Below are 24201 nucleotides of genomic sequence, written 5' to 3' on the forward strand. Positions count from 1 at the left end.
AATGCCCATGCTATCGCTTCAGAAGGAAAATCCCTAAAGCCAGAAATGTTAGTTTGCTCATCCTGCCTCAGGGGCCACATATATGCTTCTGGTTCAATCCCTAGATGATGACACTTGAAGCATTCTGGATCCAACCTCTCAGATTCTGCTAAAATGAATTTATTGGAGGGAAAGGGGAATACTGTATTTTAAAAGGAGTTCTCATATTTAGGACCCTTCTGGTCAGCAGTCACTCTCACCAGTTGATAGCATGGTTTTAATACACTGACTGCAGACAGGATTTGTCAGCTGCCTTGGGCATACAGAAAGAACAGGTTTAAAGAATGCAGGTGCTCCTAGACAAGAATAAAGGGAACCTCTTCTACCCCAGACAGACACCACTGAAAAGCTCCACAGCTCCTGAAATCTAAGCTTTCAGCTTGCCTTTTAAACACATTTACAGCCATGCTATCATATCTAACAAGCCCCTGAATTCTTTCAAGGGCCTACCCAGCTCTTGCAGGTGATGCAAGAGCAGGGTGAAGAGGCCAGGCTGGTGCACACTATGTCATCTTAAGGGGAGTGAAATGAAAGACCCAACACTGAACTGGATTCTCTCCAAAAGGCTTATGGCCTCAGCAACCTACCACCCTGACAGCTTTGGGTGTCAGCACCAAATTATAAATCCTTATTATAATTATTTATAATATATATATAATTTATATATATAATTAATATATATTATTAAATAATATTATTTTATATAATTATACAAACATTATATATCTATATATAATATTAATACAAATTATTATTATTATTATTATTATTATTATTATTATTATTATTATTATTATTATTATTATTATTATTCAGAAAGTCCTTAAAACAGAAGATTTAATTATATTCTTGAGGTTTGGGATTCCTCTTAAGAGTCTGCTACCCTCACCTCCTTCTACAAGGGATGTGTTTAACTGGGAGGTGATTCATCCCTGCTCTGCCTGGATGTTTGGAATCATACTCCTTTATGCCATGTTATTCTCAGCCAACCTTGTTCTCAGGCATCACATTCTCTGAACTGAGACAGTGGAAGAATGCCTACAAAACAGACTAAACAACCATTTATTGTTAGGCAGCACTGATAGCATCCATGGTCAGCCCAAGGTTTGAATATTAAATAGCTCATCTTTCCCAGTACACTCATGCACTCAGATAACTAAAAATGTCTCCTCCTGTGGGTGAAACTGAAATACAGCTGATTCCAAGGGAGTGGAATTACAGAGGAATTGTAAATATGAGTGGGAATAACTGCAAAAGCCAGTGCAAGGGGCTGAGAACTCTAAGCCTCAGGGATTCAGCACCACGTGAGCAGGCTCTCATGGGGTCTGAACAACTGCTACGAGAGAGGCAAATTGTATCTCCAGGCAGCTTGTTTCAGGAAGGTAAGGGCTTAACAATCTGTTCAGAACCCTTTACTGGAAAAAACATCTACACACAAGAGTGTGGGTGACAACCTGAGGAAGAACTCATAGCAGGTACAAACAGCAACAGGTACAGGAACTGACTGGGTGACTGCTGTAAACACAGACATAAATTTGGACCAATTTTTGTTTACTGACAGGACACATACTATGTACTTCACTACACACAGCCCAAGCTGGGTTTTCAGCTTCTGGTTTTCAGTGCTTGACTGCTTTATTTTCTGATTTGTATTGTCTTGACCTTTAGCTACTCTAATGATCACAGAACTATTTACTTTGATAAATAAGCTAGCTGAAGGCCAGCCAACAGAAAGAAGGTACCACATTTGCTGTGCTGATATTGAGTATACTTTGCTATATGGACTGCAGCTTGTTGTACAGATCATTTCTTTTAGCAACAAAGTTGGTGGCCTTGAGAAAAAAAAACAAACTCTTAGAATATCAGGTAGGTTTCAGTATTCCTCTTGGTGATTGTGGAAGTGCTGTGGGAACCTACTCAGAATCTGTGCTTTTGCACAGAAATTGTGAGCACTGTGTTTCCACTGAAGCACCAGTTTTACACCAAACCTGCTGAGGTGTCACTGTAAACAGGTCTCGTTGATCTTCCCCTATCCCAGAGCAGGCTGCTGTGCACAGGGACATGCAACCTCCAGTCTGGCTTGTGAGCAGGTCATCTCTGGACAACTGACTGACTTACTGGCTCAGTCTGGCAGCAGTCTGAAGTCTACCTGGAAGGGGGTTCTAAGGCACCCTGCTTCAGTACTTCAAAACAAGGACCAGCTACATCAGATGACAAATCAGTATCTAAAAAGGTAGGAAGAGAGATCAAAACCAGCTAAGGGTAAATTAAGGCTTTTAAAAAATAATAAAAAAGTAAACCAAAAGTTTGATACAGACTTTTATCTACATTTTTATTACAGTGAGATGAACAAAATGAACAAATTGAGGAAAATGTAATGAACAATGCCTGATAACATTTCAGTGTGCTTTTGAAAACTGCCTTGTCTTGACCTTTAAAATGATATCTGGGGCATGAACCATAATTACAAGAGAGTCAGGAATTCATCAAGACTCCTCAGAGAAACTGCATCACCTCAGAAGCATATTGGTATGAATTCATCAGAGAACTTGAAAACAGTGCTTGTTCAGCAAATAAATACTAAATAGTTTTCCTATCACTTTCCCTTCTAGAACTTTCAAAACATTTCAACTGTTATTATAAAATAATGCATCTGCTTATCTAGAATAGAACATGGCACGGTTTCTCCTACAGCATATTTCCCTTTGCAGAGTAACAAAATTAATTCTCAGTTAATGAAATAAATCTAGCAGAACAAATCTGCATATATTTTAAACAATATACTTGCATTATAAGTTTGTAAAAGCACTTTTAAAGTAAATTTAAGGCTTATCTTTTATGTATGGCTTAAAGATGACAAAGAGTAGGCTGCAAGAACAGGAAGGTCATCATTAAAGTCAAAAGTAATTAAGACTTAGCTTATTTATTACTGGATTTAAGAAGCTGTTTTTTCCCCTAAGAACTGCTCCACTACTTCTAGGAAAAAAAGCTTTTTCTACTCATTGTTAAGCCCTTGCTGGCACTGAGATGCTTTGCCTGTGGGTTATGGAGACAGTCTCTGGGAAACATTTTCACTAATACACTGAAGCCAATGGCATTAGACTAGAAATGTCAGCTCACGTAAACTGTAAAGAAAAAGACAAAAGCTAAGCCTTGCTATTTCCAGCACAAGTTTGAAACTCATGCAATAGGCCTAAGTTTGCCTTGCACTTCTGCCTTTTCCTTGGTTCCTTGAACAAACATAAGCAGGCTAACCCACCTGAGTTATCTACATCAAATAAAACCACCTTTGCTAGGACTGTATCTGGGCTAGCAACTTTCTGTTCTGTACAAGACAGATCTAACAGTTTGCACTCAGCACTGTTCAGATCAAAACAAACAGCTAATAATTTGGATTAATGTTCCATAAATCATAGCAAAGACACTGAAGTTCTTCTGAAGAAAGGACACTGTTAAAATACCTCATGTAATATTTAATTAAGAATATTTTCTCACTGGAATACATCCTAAAATAAATATCCCTAGTGTAAATCTCCTGGTGCAGTGAAAAAGAACCAATAGTACTTGAAGTATCCCTGTGTCCAGTGTGACTTCAATTTTCACAGCATGATTTAACACTTGTAATTTATAGCTAGAAACTAATATCTGAATTTTTATACTATCTTCCACCTGAGAATATCAAGGACCTGACAACTTCTTGATGACCTCCTCCCACCAGAGGGACTTAGATCAGATAAAAAGCTCCAGAAAAAAAAGTACAGTGAGATTTCTGCAACTTGCCCAATGTCAAAGAGGAAGACAATAGCAAGACAAGTCTGACATTCTTTCTCCAGCGTTCAACTCAGAGATGTCCACTCTTTCTGTACTGATCCCACTTTGTAACACTGACTTTTCAGCCTAGATTTTTGTGTGCAGCATGTTCTCAGTAGCCCAAGGAGACATACAGTCTAGTAAACCAAGGAACACAGTACAAAAGAAAATGGAGCTACTATTTACTACTTTGAGATATAACCTCTTACCAACATATTTTAAACAATTTCCAAGTTAGCCTTTATCATCAAATGGAAATTTTATTTGTATTTTCAACATGAAATACATTAAAATACAATGCTGGGCTGGCACACATGCTTTTCTGCAAGACTGATCAATTCTGTCTTGCATATTCTGATTTTCAATAGATACAAGTATTATTTTAAACTTTTTCTGTACTCTGCTGTTCATGATAATTTACTCATTATTTATAAAGCACCGATTACAGGCTGTACATAACTAGGGAGTGATGACATACAACAGAAGACAACAATTACTTGGCTGTGGATTATCAAGTGCTAAATTACATAAACGTTTCTTCAAAATTCAAAAGCCAGCTTCCTTGGAGTCATGAACTGCTTCACAATTTCATCTGTGACCTGCTTCCTTCTTTCTTGATGAGCTGCAACCAAGGGCTGCATTGTTTCAATAAGTACCTTCTTCAGCTCCCCCGTGAGCAATTCCCCACTGGTGTAGGCCTGTCAAGAAAGTGTTGGTTGCTGAACACAGTGCCATTCACAAAAAGACTCGGTGATCAGTATTTCTTTAAAAGATCTGGATGGCTTAAAAGTAAGTACATGCCTTAGAAGATTATCTGGTATCACTCTGAAAATGCAACTCGCAGAGTTGCTTGTTGCCTGTTAAAAGATTAAGGCATCTGGCAAAATTCATATGACAGGTTATTATAAGGACTGAATAAATTACATTCACAAGTTTAACTAGGAAATCCTGTAATTATTTGCAGGAAACTGCAATTTTCCTCCCCGGAATCCCGGTTCAAATAAACAGTCACTCTAAGCCACTTTTTTTTTCAGTAACAAGTACAAATTCTCATATATTTCTCTCATTGCATTTAGGTAAGAGACTAGATGTGATTAAAATATCCTTTTTATAGCAAAGACACTCAGAATCTATGTTCACACTGTAGTCATATTCACAGTTGGTAATCCATTCCATTGCTCAATACTGAAATACTTCAGCTTAGAAGCACAGGCCAACAGTTTATTGGTTCAGCCACATTTAGCAACCATGGCTGGGAGAGTTCAGCTATATTTGAAATGACAATAAACACGATAATCTTACCTCCCCCCTCATCATCAAGCCATTCTTAACACCTGTTCAAGGTGTAAATGCTGCTGACATTCACTCAACAAGAGTAAAATACATTAACAAGAACAAATGGAATTGCAATTTCAGCAGTGTGGTTTGGGAGTGTTATTTTTGCTTGTTAGTTTGTTATAAAAACACCAACGTTGCTTTCTCTGGAAGTGTCCTCTGGTGCTACACGTGAAGCAGCTGCACTGATGCTGCTACAGTGGGAGAGTTCATGTTTTCTACTCAGGTTCTGAGGCACTACCGCAGTGAGCTGCAAGCTGTGGGTCAGGCTTTGTGCTCTGCTGCAGACTTAGGCTGACACTCTTGCAGTTGTTGGAGATTAATGAAAAAAATCTCTTTAAGTCAAATGTGTTTCAGGTTTCCATAAGGAATTTAAAACAGCACAGAAAAGTGTAGCTATCCAACCCTGCTCTTGTGGGGGAAAGACAGAGGGCTGGAGAAGAATCTGCAGGTCTTGATTTTCTTGTAGCTGTTCCCAGCAGGAGAAAGCTGATAAACCAATGTGACATGGGTGTTCTCTACTGCAGCTCCTGCCTTCCAGAGAACACACACCACCTAGTTTTGGTGGTGAAAGGAAGGGAAACAGCTTGCTACCAGCCCTGGGGACAGAAGTCTTCCAGATAGGCTTAAAGAAAATGCAACATATATGAAGCAGTTTTCACCTGGGATCAATGAATCAATTCCTCAGAGCTATTAAATTTCTTGTGATGATAAGAATAAACCAAAAACCAGCAAGCTTTAGACACGAACTTTTGTAGTTTTGCAGAATGTTTAGGTATTTTACAATAAGGAACAGGCAGAGTGTATTACACAATTAAACAACACTAATCCCAAGATGACCTCATTTGAAAGGTAAGGAAGATATTGTCCTACAGAGTGCTGGAGATTCCTGTGCAAACACTAGGGATTTTTAAAGTAGAGACAGATTGGCCTGTGAGAAAGAACACTGCAAAGAAACAAAACCTGACATACTAATACTGAAACTTGCAAGGGATGGAGAGCACGACACCAAAATTACCTTCCTGGAGAAGGTTCACAGGAGGACTGAGCTCCAGCTCTGTTGAGGGCTGAGGTACAGCTTTGTCCTCACAGCAGGGAAGGAATAACCCTGTCTGCAGTTTGGTTACTCACCTGCTTCAGCTGCTCAAGCCTGTCATCATCCTCCAGGAAGAAAGTCAGGTACATAAAAGACACGTCAACGTCACAGTTGCCTCCGTACTTCCTGTGCTCTTCAATGGTGTCCCTGCCTCCTGAGAAGGCGTGCTTGTTAATCTGAAACAACACCAGGAGCTCAGGCTGTAATTCCCACCACAATCGGGATTACTTTACTGCAAACAGAGATGTGTCATGATCCTCCAAATTCCTTACTAAGGATTACCTGAAGAACGAGTGGGACAAGTTAAAGCAGAGCCTCAGGACTGAAAAAAGGAGGTCATTAGAACCCAGCAGGGAAAAATGGCTATACATATTTTCCTCAGAACGCATAAACAAAAACTAAGTGAAAATTGAAAATAATCTACCCAAGACTCAGTCAAAAAAGTTTTAAGTCGCTTTTACTGAATCTGTTGGATAGAATTTGTGCTTACAGAAAATGTACTTCATGTAATAAAAATTAAGATATTTACTTTATCAAGAAATAAATTTTGGAAGAGATGAAGAAGGCATGGAAAATCCTGCAGAAATCCTAGAGATAACCTAATCTCCTCTTTTTGAAGTAAATGAAAACAAGAAAAAGCAAAGTTAAAGATTATACAAGTCTGTCTAGAATGGTTAAAAACAGACCAATGCCCAATTGTTCAATCTAAAAATGGAATATTTGCTGACAGCCTCCCTCTTTTTAAGCATAGCTTCCTACTGGCAGATGAACAGAACTACTGAACAGGTGTAATTGCTAATCCCATTCCCAATAAATTCAGAAGCCACTGGCCTATTTTGAACATTTATACATATGTAGAACTCTCTGAGGATGCTAATCTTCCTACAAATTTAAAGAAAATAATTGTTAAGTGGAGGAAAAAAAAATATTTCTTAACCATATGCTGAGCTTTTTCATTTAGCTCTTGCATCTTTTGAAATACCATAATCAACCTGCCAAGAGACATATTTGCATATGAAGTAGGTATTTTTTTAGTTCTGGTACCTAGGAGCTGTTATATATTTACAATTTATGAACATTCCTACTATCTATATAGACTGTCTAGTGCTTTTTTGAATCTCTTCAACCACCAAGTTACAGATGAAGTCTTGTGGCAACGAACTACAATCAGAAATCACGCACCAATGAATATTTAAGGAAATGAACTGCCATCTGCCACATTACTTCTATTCTTAGGTTGCAGGGCAGCCTGAATAGCTGCCTCAGCATCTTTAAAATGAAGTTCTTACATACTCTTCTGCACTGACCTTCCTCCTTACTAGATTTTGTAAGCCTGAATGAAAATTTTTCAAAGCCCTTTATCTCTACAGTTTGAGTTCTTCCTAAACAGAGAGGGATTAAATATAATATGCCAGATGAAGGCATATTTTTGTTGAAACACAGAATGTTTCCTTTCTTAATCTCAAATTCACTTTTTTACATATTCTGGCACCTACTCATTGACTGAGGGTTTCAGTGACCTATCCACAGTGATGCACTGATTTTTTCCCCCTGAATTTCACTGAATCCCTCAATATAGATATAAAATCTAAATAACACTTTATAGAAAAACAAACAAGTTTTGTTGTTTGTTGTAATTTGCTGATAGGTACAATTAGAATAGTTTATTAGAATGCTGCCAATCATCTCATTGGATTACCCAGAATTCTCTTAGCCATTCCCAATATATAGTAATTTTTATCTTCCATTACCTGCAAGTTTTGAACCTCATTAGCTAGCAATGTACCAATAATCTGAAAAATGCTGTAAGCAATAATTTTTTTTGTCCAGCATTGCATTTTCTTTTTAACCTCCATTCATGACCAGAAGTCATCTTTCCTGATATATTTTTTTATTTATTTGCTATAATAGTATTTTGTCTTTCACTCAAGCTCTATTTTCATAAAGACTTGTTTCTGATGGGCTTCAGAAGCTGAAGTAAATCTCAGCTTGTCATCCATTACACAACACTTTATGTCATGTTCAGTATTTTTCTTTATGTCTCATATTCCAAGTAGCTAGAATTATTTTTTTTATTTTTTCAAGCAGTTTAAAGACAGTAGAATTAGGACTTATGAACTTGGATCTCTTTGCAGATCACAAGTTACTTGCCAGGAAAAAAACATGGAAGAATGTTACCAATGTTACCATTAACCATGTATTCTCTATTCTGAAATTACAATTTGTTTTTTTTTTTAAAGCAACTCTGTAACTGCAAATAAACTGGAATTATTATAATCCAAACACATGAAGAATTCCAATTCTTCAAAACAATACTGGTTAACCAGTTTCTACAAAAGGGAATGAAGCATTATGAGGTGGCTGTAGAAGAGTCTCACGATGAGATAATTAATCCAAGCCTGTCCAATAGAAACAACATAAACATCTTTTCTTCTAGTTTTGACAGCTATTTTATAGTCTGGTCTCATGCCTTTAAATTCCTTCCCAAGGACTGACTTTAATTTTCTTTAAATACCACTACTAGGTGAACTTTTGCCAAAGTAAATCATCTGACACCAGATAAGAGCAATCTTCCTTTCAACTTAGAAACAAGCTAGGAACATACTCAGAAGATACCCCTTCTGAGCTGAAATTCAGCATAATGTTTATTTGTAAATTGGAGTGAGCAGATGTCTTTGTGAATTGGCAGCAATAGTTTCTCAAGCAGCAGGAAAGGTCTGACCTGTGTTGTAACTAACACCATGCAATGTTTGGTGCTCCCAACAAGGAGAGGGAGTCAAGAGAAAGAGCTGTTTATTAGGTTTACTTCATGGCCTGACATACTTCAAAACTGTGGCAACATAATATTTATTTTAAGAGCATGTGCCTCCACAGCTCTTACTCTTACAACACTGCTCTGCAGGTATCAGAAAAACAAACATGTTTTGTACACTATCCCATCTAATATTTGTACTGTCAGATTAGCTGATAATGCAAAAGATCATATTTGATAGTCTAGCTAAATTTGCATAACTCAGTCAATTCCTGAAGATCCTTTGCCATGAAACATATGGAAAAACCAATTCATATATGTTCAAGGAAAACACTAAAAATTATCATTGTAACTAGAAGGACCTCTGAAGGTAGTGTCAGACAGCTGAGCAGGATATCAAAGGAGTGTCAGGTAGGAGCTGTGGGCCAATTTCTACAGCCCTTCTTGATGAAGCTGGAGACTATTTCTGTTTATATGGTACCTACAGGTAAGGTTTAGGGGTGGACTTGACAGGGATAGGTTTATAGCTGAACTCTTTGATCTTAAGGGTCTTTCCTGACCCAAATGACTCTATGATTCTATGACCACTACTCCTTTTTGTTTCAGCTTCGTGGTATCAAGTTTTGCAGGTCCTTACCTTTGTCTTGATTTGTTTGGGTGTATCAGTGAGGAAGATGGAGGAGTTTGGGTCACTAGCACTCATTTTGGTCTGTGCTCCTTGTAGGGCTGGGAAGAAGACTGAATGGAGTAAGGCTGGTTTGGGCTGTCCAATTCTTGGTGCTACATCGCGGGTCATTCTAAAGTAAGGATCCTAAAACAACCATCAATAAAAGCACAGAATAAAGTTGAAAAATGTGATTTGAAAGCTGATGGATGCTGACCCATTCCTGCCATAAGAAGTAATGTCAAAAACCAAAAACTGAAAAAAACCACACCCTGAAATATTCCAGAACCTACTTTCAATCCAGTTCATTCAGAACACCAACAAACAAAATCCCCCTTTTCTCTTTTCCATAGTGCTGTACACTCTGACTCCCTTAATTAACAGGCATATCTGCAAAACTTTATATGAATTCAAATAGTTGCTAAAACTATGCTTAATATGCCTGGAGATGGATGCAGCCTAAGATGAAAGCTTTCTCCCAAAGCACTTTAACAGCCAGCAGAGAATCTGAACTAAATCAACAATCAAGCTGGCAGTGCTGTGCTGATGATGTGACTTAAACCAAAGTGAAATATTATTTCATAATATTGTGGCTGATGAATATGATTACATCATCTTCCAGTGTCTGTCCCTGTGACTAAAATAGCTAAAGATTCAGACAGTGCAGGATGTGATTCCTAGAAACACTACTTATTTAAAGTAAAGACCCTATTACTCTCATTTGTATCTGATGTTCTTCCAGCTCTCTCTATAAATCTGAATTGTTAAGGTTCTGCAGTTTTTCTGGCAAACTATTTCAATGCTTCTTTATTCTTACTGAGAGAGGGTTTTTCCCCATGGTTCAACAGAAATCTCTTGTGTTTCAAGTTGAGCTCATTCCATCTTGTCCAAGTTACCATGGAGATGGCCAAAAGTTTCTTCCTACCCCCATGTCAGTGTGCTTTTGCATAGATGTCACTGTCTTTGCTTTCCTAGATCAGCTCAGTGTGAACAGAGTTGCAATCAAGAGAGATCCAAGACTGGATGAATACATGATTGTTGGGTTAAGCCTTCATCTGTTCATTTTCTATGTCTTTCAGTTTCTACCCCAGAAAGGTACACACAGGAATGTTTTACAGATACCTTGAGACACCACCATGCACCAATGGTACAATACAAAACCAAATCCATGAAAACCAAATTAAGCAAATATGATTTTCTTACCTGGTCAATAGCACATGGGATAAGACACTGAATATTCTCCTTGCCATTGAATATCTGTGGAAATGATGAACTGAAGGATGGAGCAGCTTGGATAGCAGGAAAGCTGATCTTACCTAAAAAACATGTTTGGAAAAGCTAAGCAATCAACAGAAGCAGTGATAAACAGAATTTTTTGCAATAGGTAAAATGCACATGTGAATCAGTCAAATACTTAGCTGAAGACCAAGCTCTATCTGTTGCCTTATCTGAGGACTTTTTCATCTTTACCTTGCAATGTCAACAAACCTTCAACTGACACAGAAACTAATGACAAAAGGCAAGCTGTGACTACACTGACTTCAGCAGAAGTTCATCACTGCATACTCTCCTGATCATTGAACTATCTACCCTTTCCAGAAACAGAATTGAGTAAGCTTTTCATTTTCTTTTCACTTTGTGAGAGAATAACTACAGTCATCACATAAGCTTCCCTCTAAGATCTTAAATCACTGCTATATGCATTCTGTACTCATGAAGCATTTCAGATGTGCCCAGTTTTCTTTTTTATACAGGGCTTAATCACAGTGTAGGCAACATGGAACTGATCAAAATCCTATCAAACAGACAGCAAGCAGCAGACTTTTACACACATGATGAAGTCATAATCACAACACCATCTTTTATCAGAGCACTGCTAAAACAAGTGGAAATCTGTTCCTTGGTTACAGTGAAGGCTGAAAGCTGTCACTGGCCTAATTACTGGACTAAGAATGATGGTAATGCTCAGAAACATCCAGGATTTAATGTAATTTTTACACAGAATCTTTTTTCTTGTCCATGTGAAGCCTGTCGAGAAACCTGCAATTGCAGTGAATTAAATGGGAGATTTGAGTAACCCAGAACCTTGATAATTAGGCTAGTCAGCGCTCAACTTTCTTCATATATGTAAATGCCTATGTGTATGTAACTTTTTCTTTACAGATTTGGCATAGAAATTTCTAGGAGGTCTAGAAAGAGGTCTATAGCTCAAATCACTGCAACAAAAGAATAAAAAAGAAAATAAAAGAAAAAGTCATTCACTGTTTTGGACCCTTCAACATTTGTGTTTTGTACTTCGCTCTTACTAAAGTCAAAAAGGTATATGTTATGCCAGAAATTTCATTGTGAAATGTGTTCTGTTCTGAAGGAATAACAATAACATCAGAATCTGCCTAGAACCATAATCCCCCTGCTTCTTCTGTCTGTTTCATGAGTGGCAGACACTAATCTCATTGAACTACTACTTCAAATAGCTCAATTGAAAGTGAAAGCAAACACTGTTTCTTGTAACTGGTATGATTTCCTACCAATGCAATCACTGTCTGTAAAGCCAAAGATTCCTTTCACTTGGTTAAATGTGACATGCTTCTGAACTTTGACAATGTTTTTGTAGAATCCAGCACTTGTCCTGTGAGGAAAAAAAAAAAGTGGAAAAATAAAACGAGAAGAGGAGAGTGTATGTACAAACTCTGACTGCAAAAGCTGAGAACATTAAAAAACCTAGAGGATTAAATCTCACAGTTTCAGGCTTTTTGTGGCCCATTAAGATGATAATTAGAAAATAATTTACAAACAGGAATTTTATGCCTGGAAAGTTTAATTTATTCTTCCTTTCCCCCAATAATTACTACAAACATTCTTCTTTAAACTTCACTCTGTACTGTATTATTAAAATAATTGACCACAACAAGTTGCTGCAATGCCTTCTGTTAAAGCTAATAAAGTGCAAACACATCTGAGAGATTTTGATACCATCTTAAGCAAATAAATCTGGAAGTTTCTTGGTGGTTTAGGTATTTTTACACTTTAGCTGGTTTAATATATTTTTCATAATTTACACATTGCACACACAAGTATTTGTTCATGTTATACAGGAGAATGATAATAGACATAAAATGTTAGACAGCAGAAAAAACAGTAAACAGTAAAACAGTATGTTTCTATTTCAAGTGTTAGAAAACTTGTCCTAAAGTTTTCAAATATAGACACACTTACTAAAACATTGCTGGTAGTCAGAGAGAAAATACAGACACCTTTTTCACTACAATGCTCTAAATAAATTTATACTTACCCTAAATAGTCTAAATCCGAAAATATAAAGGTTTTATTGATGTCAAAACCACATGCAATGATGTCTTTTGCATTTTCTCTAGCGTATTCATACGCCTTCTCAATTGTCATGTCCTTCCAAAGGTATTTCTCATCATCAGTTAACTGTATTACCAAGGGAACATCAAATACTTCTTGCAGCCACCTAATAGAAGCAGACATGTTTCATCCCATATTAAGTTAAAATGAAGATGTAAATCATGCAGCTAAAATATTTTTATATATTTGAACAAAGGTATATGGAGAGATCTGCTCTTTTCTTTGTATGCATATGCAGTTATATTTATGTGAACAGGTAAAATGTTTTTTACAGATTATAATGACAACTTACCTGGAAAAAAGACTCACAGTTACTGTTTCCTGTAAACATGACAGAGGTCACCAGTGGCAAGGGAACCAGAATTCAAAGAGGTTTGACATTTCTGAGCCCAATGTCTCTGTGTCCTGCTGCTGCAGGCACCACCTTACAGAGTAATGTTTCTGACCCTTGTAGGGAACTGGTTTTCAGGAACAACAGGAATTTTAAGGAGTGCCACATGGCTAAGGGAGTAAGGAAGAGGGCTTTATGGTGATGCAGGGATTGTGATCATTTCAGTGAAAAGGTGAGACTGAATTACGTTCATTAATATTCACTCCATGTAATCAGAACTCCTTGCAATGTATCATTTTGGCAGTTTCACAGGCCATGTTCAATGTTTCTTTTGAAAAAAATGCTTTGATTAATAATACAACTGGTAGAAATAGCTTACTTTGTGAACATAAATGGGATAAGATGACCAACGTGCATTGCCTGAGATGATGGCCCTCTGCCTGTATAAAGGTAAAAGGGCTTCTTATTTTCATAAGCATCAAGTACTTGGTCCATATCTCTAGAGAATAAACAGAGAAAACAAGATACAACTCTTTAGTAAGAAATATCCACAGTGCAAAGCTTTTATTCAAAATCTGAGTGTTTTTAAAGACAAAAATATTTATAAATAATAGCATGTTAAGTGTCCTAGAAATAAGAAAGCTCTTGTTTACTCATTTTTTAATTTAAGAAAAGCATGGTCTCCTTCAATCTCCATGGGGGCTGGGGGGAAAAACCTCAGAAAAATGAAATCAAAAGTAAAAATTTGATGTTGAAATTGTGCAACTTCTAAAATTACTTCATTGGATAATAATCTCCAGAGCCAGGGACCATTTCTCAAATAGGTACAACCAAGCAGCTCAGCTGACCTCTGGTGAAGGTCACGCCCTCAGTCATGCTCAGGCCCTTCTGTGAAACCTGCTGGTGCCACAGCCCAAAGGCTCCTGTGTGCTAACAATTAAACAGTGAAGGTCACTGGCAGGCTCATGCTTAAGATTATTCCCTGAGCCTTTTCTGTACCACAAACAGATGCATGGGAGCCCTGCTGAAATCACCAGTGGCACCTGGAGCTCTCTGACAGGCCACTGCCCCTGGCTGCTGACAGAGTCAAAATGAACCTGCACTCTGAGCACATTTCTTCAGTTTGGGATTACTCAGGACATATCAGAAACCCATGCAATCAAGAGTTTCAAGTGTTGCCAGGGAAAATCTGCAATAGTTGGTAATTTCAAATGGCACAGTTGGTTTGCCTTGGCAGAAAAGCAGATAATTTTTGCTAGTTACAGGCTTCTCACAGGAAGTCTGCCCAACAGGACCTTCTTAATTTTAATAAAAGAAAAACTCACCTGTGGGAAAAAAAGATTCCTCTACGTAGAAAGTGGTGAGGTTTTTGCCCAATAGCTCTTTCTATTCGATTAATCAGGTCTGTGTCAATTTTACTGCTGCCAAACCGAACTATATCATAAAATGTAAAAAAAATAATTAAAATAAGCACAGTATAACTGCAACCAGATCTTGGAATACCAAGAACATACCAATGCAGGCTAGGTTAAAAAAGACTTCTTCAAGTCAAAAAGTTGAAGTCAATTTTCCTGATTCTTGTCTGAAGACAGTCACCTCCAGTATTATCTCTATGCTAGGAGGCTCAGCTCACTCACAACATGCAGTATTTCTGCATCCACAAATTACTATCCTTGCAGTCTCCTTACAGCAGAAGCATTGATATTCCAAGCAAAAAAAACATGCTAAAGAAACACATTCAGATCACCAACTTGGCCTGAGCCATAAGAAAAAAATGCCTGTGAGGCTCTGAATGTTTCTCTCTTGATGTCTAAATTTTCTGCTGTCAGACATCTTTTGCTTTCACTCAAACAACATCACCAACCCCAAATACTCTTCAAACTTAATTCTTCTTTAACATGTGTATGATTACAGACACTGCTCCCCTCAAGAGGCTTGAAAAGGAAACGCACAATGCCCTTCATGGCAATCAGACTTAAGACTTGGTGGTTTAGGAAAGGTTGTGACAGAGTAAAATAGCAGTATTTTCCCTATTCCCAGTAATTCTGGGATCCTAATAGTCAGGCCAATGTTCTATGATTTAAACTTGTTTTAAAAAATTCTATGCAAGAATCTACTGCTTGCTACTATTCTGCTCTATTCAATATGAGAACTACTCAACATTGTACTAATAAAATGCAAAATGCATCACAAAATGGGAAATTATAATCTAAATGAATGCTAGAAAGAGATCAAGTGAGCATGAAAATGATTCAGCACAACAACAGCAACTGGTAAGAGGCTGACCTGACAGAAACAGAAAACATGAAAATGCCCTGGATTAACTGGGACTAGCTACCCAAAAAATATTCATGTACTGTCATAGAAAGTGATTAGAAAAAGCTCTCTGGGGTACAGAACACTTCACTGGAAATGCCTAAATATCTTTATTAAACATTCACAGACTGCACAACTCCCTTTTCTTCGCCCATGTTCACCTTTTTTGTTAAAAAAATGGACCATTTTTCCCTACCTTTTTCCTCCTATTTGAATGTTCAGAACATCTTAGGCTCTCTGCTCACAAAGAATCTGCCTTTCTAAACAGCTTCTGACAGAGCCTCTGCTCCCAAACATGCTTTAAAAAATTCCTAGTGTGCTTTTCATCTCCAGTGTTCTACTTTTTACCAAAATACAGCTTTCAATTCACTGTGCAGAAGTCATGAGAACTGCCATTTTCAAAAGCGTATTTGCATTTGTTGAAAATTCATTGTGTACTCTTCCTCTTTGCTGTTGCTCTGTTATAACTACACAGAGAAATGTATACCCTAATATTTGTTATACAGTAACTCTGCTGATCAGGCCAGTCTCAATAATCTCTGAACAGTCATGACAAGTGGGAGAGGCTCCTGGAGGCTGGAAGAAAGAAAATGCCAATCCTACCTTAAAGAAGGGCTAGGAGAAGGAATTGTGGAATTGAGGTGGACAGGTCAGTCCTCACCTCCATCTGTGGGCATGTGCTGAAGCAAATAATCCTGGCAATCACTCCCAAACATTAAAGACATGAAAGTGACTGGTAGTCAGCAAGCATTTATGAATGGAAAATCATTGTCAGACCAACTCAATAGTCCTATGATGCTATGACTATAGCTGAGGAGAAGAGTGAATGTTGTTTATCTCAGCTTTAGTAAGGCTTTTGAGAATGTCTTCCAGCTCAGTCTCAGAGATAACTGGTGAAGTCTGGACTAGGCAAGTGGACAGCAAGGGGAACTGAAAACTAACTGAACTGCCAAGCTCAAAAGGTTGTGAGCAGCAAGCACAAAGTCCAGCTGGAGCCCAGAGCCGTCTCAGCAAGTGTGCAGGTGAAATAATCCTGGGAGGAGTGGCTGATACAAAATATGGCTGTGGTGCTATCGAGAGGGACCTCAGCAGATTGGAGAAATGGGCTGATGAGAATCTCATTAAATTCAAAAGGGAATGCAAAGCCCTGAATTTGGGGAGGAATAACTCTGTACATGGGTACAGCAAGGAGCCAACTGTCTGGAAAGCAGAAGGACCTCAGGGTCCCAAGGTCCTGACAGACAAGGAATTGAATATGGCTTGTAATGCACTTTTGTGGGTTGGATGGTCTAAGGCCTTGTGGGCTGCATCAGGAACAGTGCTGCCAGAAGGTCAGGGGAGGTGATCCTTTCCCTGTGTTAAGCACTGAGGAGACACATCTGGAGCACTGGTTCTGAGCTCTGGCATAAGAAGGACATGGATACAATAAAGTGAGTCCAGCAAAGGGCCATGAAGATGAAGGACTCAGAGCACCTGTGTTACAAGGAGAATTTGAGAGAGTTGGGATTGCTGAGCTTGGGGAACAGAAGGCTCAGGAGGGCTCTTACCAATGTGTATAAATATGTGATAAGGGGAAGTGGGGAGGAAATAAAAAAAGACAGCAAAAGACTTTTCTCAGTGATGCCCAACAAAAGGACAAGGGGCAAATGGTACAACTTAGAAGAAAGAGGAAATTCCATTTAAACATACAAAACCCCTTCATACCATGCACTGGTCAAATGTTGGAACGTGTTTCCCAGTGAGGTCGTGGGATCTCCATCCTTGGAGATTAAAAAGTCCTACTGGACAAGGTCCTGAGTGACCTACTCTAGGATGACTCTTTTTTGGTGAGAGGGGCTGACTAGATGATCTACAAAACTGCCCACCAACTTCAACCACCAGCAATATTCAGCTTACTGAATTATCAGCAGAGTTAGCATAAAAAGCTTTCTTACTCATTCCTCTGCTCTTTGCTCATGCTCAAACAAACAAATTTCTAGGGATGTTCATATTGACTTAGCTGACAGAACCCTTCTTCCCAGAATATCTTCAGGCTGTTTTTGTGTGCTACCACACATCTAAGTCCATATCTAGGACAACCATTTGAGAAGAAGACCTCCTTCAATTCAAACACTGGTTTAATTTCTTCTGTTTGATTAAATATAAGCACAATGGAATTTTCTCAAGCACCACTAGTAACAGATTAGTGGTAGCACAAAAATTTCCCTTAGGGTAAGAGCTATCCAATGTAACAAGTTCTTGGACAATATCTTTTATTGTTAATTTTAAAAAGGGGAGGAGAAGAAGGAAGCTTATCAATAACAACCAGCAACTGCTTCACATTCTGAAGTGGCTAGGCTAGGCTTTCATTCTTTGAAAAATTTCCAACACAGCACTTAGAACAAGCAAAATGACTCATTTATCAAATTCACCAATCTGAGAGGAGTGTAAAGAAGTAAAAACCCTTTAGGCTAACTCTCACTCTACAGAAGATGAAAGGTCTTACGTACACAATTACTGGAAAAAACGGGCATGAACTGATTTATAGAAAATTGCTTTGAGGGAGATCCTGAGATTGTGCTAACACAATTGTGCAATTCTTCCTTTTCTAAAATGCTCAGAACTCCTCCCCCACAAGGAAAAAATCCCCAGATCAACTAACTCCTATGCAAGTAACAAGATGATGAGAGATCTTGTCCACTTCCAGGTTCTAATAAACATTTTTTTTTTCTTTTCTCACATTGACCTATATTTTTCTTTGCACACTTCTCCCTTTCCAACTTTTTATTTCTCCCATTACTTCCTGCAGACTCAGTGAACGTGTGCATTTGACACCATTTCTCAGTAGCATCACAAAGAGTTAAAATAATGCTGACACAAGCAACTATCCCAAAAGCAAATATGATTACTGCCACATAAGGGTTTATGCTCTATTGTGAGAAAAAATTACTAAGCAGACCTCAGGAATGTACAACTGAGGTACTAAACATGATTTGCAGATCGACAATAATGAAAAAAAAAAGGAAAATAGAGAAATTAATGAATAGTTCTCTCACTTGTTTCTATGCTAGACTCAAACAAATTATTAAAATAGCAAACTGTGAAACCCATAAGGAAATTACCCAGACCTCTGTTTCTTAAACCACAAAACTTTGCAAGTTTTGTAACAATGTCATCTGAAACATTTTCCATTACACTACATGGTTTTTGAATGAGCTGCAACACCTTCATTCCAGGCAGTGCTTGGCTGCCTGTAAGTGTGCCTTCTGAAGAAGTCATTAGACTTAACAGATTTCTGCATTAGTTTTGGATCACTCCTGCCCTCTCTAATCTATAAGAGATGTGAGGAGCGGGTAGGAAGAATCCTTCAACCTGGCCAAAATACTCTTCAGCATTCCAGAACACTCAGTTACAGTATCTTCATTAGTGTAATTTTAATTAACAGTCCTTACACCAAAACACAAACCACATAAAAACTTGGATTTTGTGCTTAAAAGTTCTATGTAAAGTATATAACTCTTTCATAGGAAATCTCCACCTGGGACATTTTCATCTCTTACAGAAAATTCTTTAGACATGGAAATGCTAAGATTAGACATAAATTAAATGTTACCTATGATGTTTTGATCTGGATTTGTTATGATGCCTTGCTGTTTCTGTGGTCATTAGGATCACTTTACATAAATTCCTTAGTAGCAGTGAAGGAAGAGTTATACCTATGAGCTTGTCATAATCCACGCCTTTAGCATTTGATGTCTGCACATTCCAGGGATCCACTAAATCCTCATCCTCTTCTTTAGTTGTACCATTGTTTATTAATACAAGATCTTTTGGAGGCAAGCCTGCCTGATAATCTTGTCCTGTTGTTGTTTTATATGACAGTTTTAATGATAAGAGCATCCTCACTGCTGCATCAACTTCATCCTGAATAAAGGAAAAAACCCAAACAACTGTTTGCCTTCACTTAAATGGCTTCACTCATATTTAAAATAGACAATTACATTAATGTCCCAACCTTTCAAAATCCCAAATCCATGCTTTGATCTGAACTGGATCATTAACAAACTCTAAACTCTGTTCTATTTAAATGTTTTCAGCATCAATGTCAAAGGTAGAAGAAAAGCAAAAACTTAATCGTTAGAATATAAACCATCACCATTGCAAACATATTTAAAGCACCTCTGTCTTGCTTTTCAATTTCTGCCTAGAAAAAAAATGCTTGCTCACTTTTTAGAGGTATAACAAGCTTAGCACTTTTACCATAAATTTCTAAGGTATATAAATGAAATATAAATTATTATCTAATTTACTTAACAATGCTTTTAGTGGCTCACCTTAAAATAATTTGTTCATTACAATTCATTGACAGACTTGAAGACAAACTAAACAATACATTAAAAAAACCCATACTAAAACTGATCTCTCCTTGCCAAAATAGTGATGACACAATAGGGAACCTGAAATAAACAGCAAATTACTGAATTATTCAAGGGAGATTAAGCAGGGACTGTCAGTACAGTTACAGGAAGACATATTTGATAATGTCTACAATAATGCCTGGAGAAAAATACTTTCATGAACCATCTAAAACCCTAGGAGAATGCAAGTGACAAATTTACTTAAGAAATAAATGCTTTGGATCCTGTCACATAGTATGGCAACTGGATGAAGGAGATATCTAAGCCTAGGACTCTGTTTTGACTTGAAGAGTAAAAACTTTGGTCTTGTCAGTGACTACCTTACTCCAGGTATGCCACAGTTCACAAAATGGACATAAACAGTTTTTAGCAAGAGTTCTTCTCATCACAATGCAAAATAGCTCTTAGAACAATAAAATTCTTAAGCACTCAAAGACATACCTAAACTGAAAAAGAAGGGTTCAAAATATGAAACACAAATACCTTTGGTGCTTTTCCTGCTTTCAGTGCTCTGACTTTCTCTCCTTGTTCAGTCACTCTTTCAAACAGCTGAAGGGGACTCAGAGTCTTCAAATCACAGTTCGGGCTGTCGGCCATTTCGCCAGACTGCACAAAGATCTGGTTAGGTACAAGTCAACTGAATTTATCCTCTTCCAACTCTTTGGCTTGGAGATTCAAAACAGCAGCAATGAAGGAAACTGTAGGGCAGAAAGTAGTATGTTTTACTCTTTAGTGTAATACTCCAAGATCAGGTGAAAAGTATAAGAAAATAAAAACTATACTGATCCCTACCATATTCCATTCATATCAAATTGATAAATGTGGAGACATTAGACATTAGTGAGTTTCAGTTTCACACAAAAATGGACAGAGACTGACAAGAGCACCAGGTAAATTTAGACATCACTGTTCGTGTTTTTGGTCTATGTATTTAACACCAGAACACCTTCCCAAAGTCAAATTCCTGGCAAAAGGAAAATAAATACATGTATATATGATTCGGAGCATCTCAGAACAACTGGTAGAGGCTATCTGATTCCTGATTAGTTAATGTTCCTGCACTGATACCCTGTCAAATTCTGGATGATGAGGCTTTCATAACTACAAAACTACCTATCTACCTACTATAACTATGAAATTTTGTCTTAGTATATGTAATAGAGTACTTCAGCCCAAAGCAAAGCTTAGTAATTTTCTTTATGGCTTTCCTCCAGAGGTTACAAAATACATTGATAATTGGTGAAAAATGCTGCTTTCCACAGAATTCTTGGGTAAGCAATAGGCTGTAAATTTGCCTGGGTTTCTCAGAACTATGCAGGAAAAATAATAGGAGATGGTTTAAGATGAGGAGCTGGCTGAGACTAAGAACACAGCAGTCTGCCTAAGCACGCTCTGTCATGCCGTGCCCATGTCCACCAAGGGGGAAGCTCTATGTCCATGTAAAAAACTACTGACTTGAAAGGTCTTGTCTCTCTGGAGAGACTCCCTAGCAAATTACTGATCCACTGCTGTGCATGGAGCACAGATCGAGTGAGTGTAAGTAAAGATACATGTTCCTTTGGCTCCCTTTTCCCAGAGTTAAAACAAACAAAAAACCCAAATGAAACAAAATCTCCAGAAGCATACAATAGTTGTGTTAGCTGTTCAGCAGAACTTCAAAGCCTTCCTTCCACAAAATAATCAGTCTAATCATAACCTTGGTTATATGTACACAGTGTTTATTTAAACTGCTACTGTAAAAAGCCTTCACCTGCCTAGGAAACTATGAAGGTTGATTTGGCAACAGGGTAGTTACCAAAACATACCTACCATTAAGGCTTTGTTTGTCAGTCAGCTGCAATATTCCCATATTTCAGCTTCAGTTAAATTGAGAAGTGGATTCATCCACTTGTTAATGTAATTTGTTTACTCTATTAACTCTTGGATTACCACACTTAGATTACATAATAATACTTAAGTTTTTAACCTAATTTTATCCCTTTAAAAATTTTGCAGTTTGACAGTGTGATAAAAAGAAAAAGTAATTTGAAGCATATCAAACATTTTTTTTATGTATTCCTACAATTTAATTACATTTTTTTATTTGGCTATTGCCTTCCTCTTCTTCATGGGCAAAGAATATTTTAAGTGTTAAAGTAAGGAATAAATGCATGTTAGAAAATGTTTATGAAGATTAACACACACCCTTTCTGTAGGAACATGCCATTTATATTTACTGGCTTCAAATTTCACAAAACAATAAAGACATAAATAAGAATTTTCTTTGGTGTAGAACAAATTGTGACTTGTTTTAATTTAAATCCTTACAGTACAGTCTTGCTGATGGATTGCCTCCATTCAGAAAGGCTGAAATGACAGCTGACACTTGGCACATATACTGGAAAGCAGCAAACCAGACTCCTTAAAATGTTTGGAACATTATGGATTTAAGCTGAAAAGAGAATCTCAAATGAAGGTGCATCTTCATTAAGCAGCAGAAAAACTGTGCAGGTGATGCAAGAAGACATGAAGATATTGTGACAATGAATGCAAAATATATGGACTGCTACTTAAGGTTATCTTGATTTACCTCAGTACTGCCCCTATTTGCTAGTGGAATTCAAGCCAGGAATTAATGTGGAACACAGGTCTTTACCTTTTGAAATCTGTTAATGTGAACCATTAAAAATAAATATCTGGATATTCTACTATTTATCAGGATTTTTTTTCTTGCTTTCTTCTTGATATTATAAAAATTAATAGTCCAAGACTGATTACATACCATAGGCAAACAGATTTGAGAAAAAAAAATGATGCATGGGCTTTATAGAATGAACTACTAGATACTTAGGAGCGGAGTCTAGAATGACCCAGTGTGAACTTGAAAGCCAAGATGTGTGTGCTTTTTCTACCTATGAAATGCAGGTAACTTATAATTAAAGTGCTATGAGACAAAGCTCAAATATAATCCTTGGCAAAGGTATCAGAAAACTACTGCATCTTCCTCCCTTTCCAACTGGCTGACCATCACATATTCATGATCATTTTCACTGTCTGCAGTCTGACTTGGTAAGTTAGAGAACTGAGAATTACAAAAACATGGTTTCACGTTAAGTTAAGAAGACAAACACTGCAAGAAAGTACATTATGACTTTCAGAGACAACAGTAATACAACAGTCCAGAACAAGCTTTCATGAGCAAATGAAAGAATGCGAGACTAAGTTTAAAAGCACTTACATTCCTGAAAACTCTTTTTCCTCCTGTAAAAAAAAATCAGAACAAAAAAAGAAAAGTGAAATCAAAGTAGGTAGCATCCACACAGATGTAATTTAAAACAGCCCTTGAAAGGCACTCCAACATAGGCTGCACTTTACAGCAGACCTATCTCCCCAGTCATGGCAAGCATCAGTTTACACACGAAATTACAATAAAAGAGAGCAAGACAATTCCCCAAGATGACAGATAACATGACCATTCAAGGACAGAGGAGTCACCAGAAGCAAGCCCGACATGAATCTTTGCTACACCGCAGCTGCACAAGAGCAAAGCTACTGTTGTAGCACAGAATTACCCAACACGCCAGTTCTCCCTAATCCTGCGTCCTGCAGCATTCCCTGCCACGCCCTGCCCGGGCACAGCAAAGCCACTCGCCAGCTCTGCCCTTCCTGCCGTGGGATGCATTTCCAGTGACCTGGACACCCCGCCCTGCCCTTCTCAGAGAAAAGAGCATTTTCACCTGACTCTCTGCCGAGGTGACCCCGCAGGGAATGGAGGAAAAGCCCTCAAGTGCATCGACGCATCTCAAGGGGAAGGAGAAAACGTGCCCGGCAGACACCCTCACACCCGGCGCCTCACGCCGGTCACAAGGACGGCAGAGAGCACCCAAGCAGCCCCTCTCCGCCCGCCGGGTTGTCTCTGCGAGTGCCCATCTCTGCGAGTGCCCATCCCCGCGGCCATCCCGGCCCAGCCCGTCCCGTCCCGCCGCTCCTCACCCGCCGCTCCTCTGTCACCACCATTGCATCACCCCAGCCGGCACGGACCCTGCGGCTCCCGGCTGGGAAACACAAACCCCCGGAACCATTGCCTCACAGCCCTCCCTCCTGCTCCGGTCA

At 38.2% G+C, this 24201-nt stretch overlaps 1 protein-coding gene across 2 annotated transcripts; it reads right to left on the reverse strand.

Annotated features, from left to right (window-relative positions):
- Positions 1-2345: 2345 nt before the first annotated feature.
- On the reverse strand, positions 2346-24175 carry WARS1 (tryptophanyl-tRNA synthetase 1). Of its 2 annotated transcripts, none has more exons than XM_005520130.3 (12): positions 24082-24175; positions 23327-23349; positions 20593-20807; positions 19408-19615; positions 14722-14830; positions 13776-13895; positions 12989-13171; positions 12225-12325; positions 10900-11012; positions 9670-9843; positions 6316-6456; positions 2346-4547 (listed from the first exon to the last, which is right to left on the reverse strand). In XM_005520130.3, the coding sequence occupies exons 3-12, from the start codon at positions 20704-20706 to the stop codon at positions 4389-4391; spliced, it is 1422 nt and encodes a 473-aa protein (XP_005520187.1). In that variant the 5' UTR covers positions 20707-20807; positions 23327-23349; positions 24082-24175; the 3' UTR covers positions 2346-4388. The 2 variants fall into 2 exon arrangements, with proteins under 2 accessions (XP_005520187.1, XP_014105470.1); XM_014249995.2 differs by lacking the exon at positions 24082-24175 and adding an exon at positions 23826-23946.
- Positions 24176-24201: the final 26 nt, after the last annotated feature.

Source organism: Pseudopodoces humilis, chromosome 7 (assembly GCF_049639895.1).
Source record: "Pseudopodoces humilis isolate 2021_Gansu_Grassland_sample_001 chromosome 7, ASM4963989v1, whole genome shotgun sequence".
Classification (NCBI taxonomy): Eukaryota; Metazoa; Chordata; class Aves; order Passeriformes; family Paridae; genus Pseudopodoces; species Pseudopodoces humilis.

Coding starts and splice junctions, on each gene's coding strand:
- WARS1 (XM_005520130.3), bottom strand. CDS start 20,706: ATGGCCGACAGCCCGAACTGTGATTTGAAGACTCTGAGTCCCCTTCAG. Junction 12,326..12,988: donor TCGGATTTAGACTATTTAGG/GTAAGTATAAAT, acceptor TTTTCCTCACAG/GACAAGTGCTGGATTCTACA. Junction 4,548..6,315: donor GGCTTGAGCAGCTGAAGCAG/GTGAGTAACCAA, acceptor CTTTCTTGACAG/GCCTACACCAGTGGGGAATT.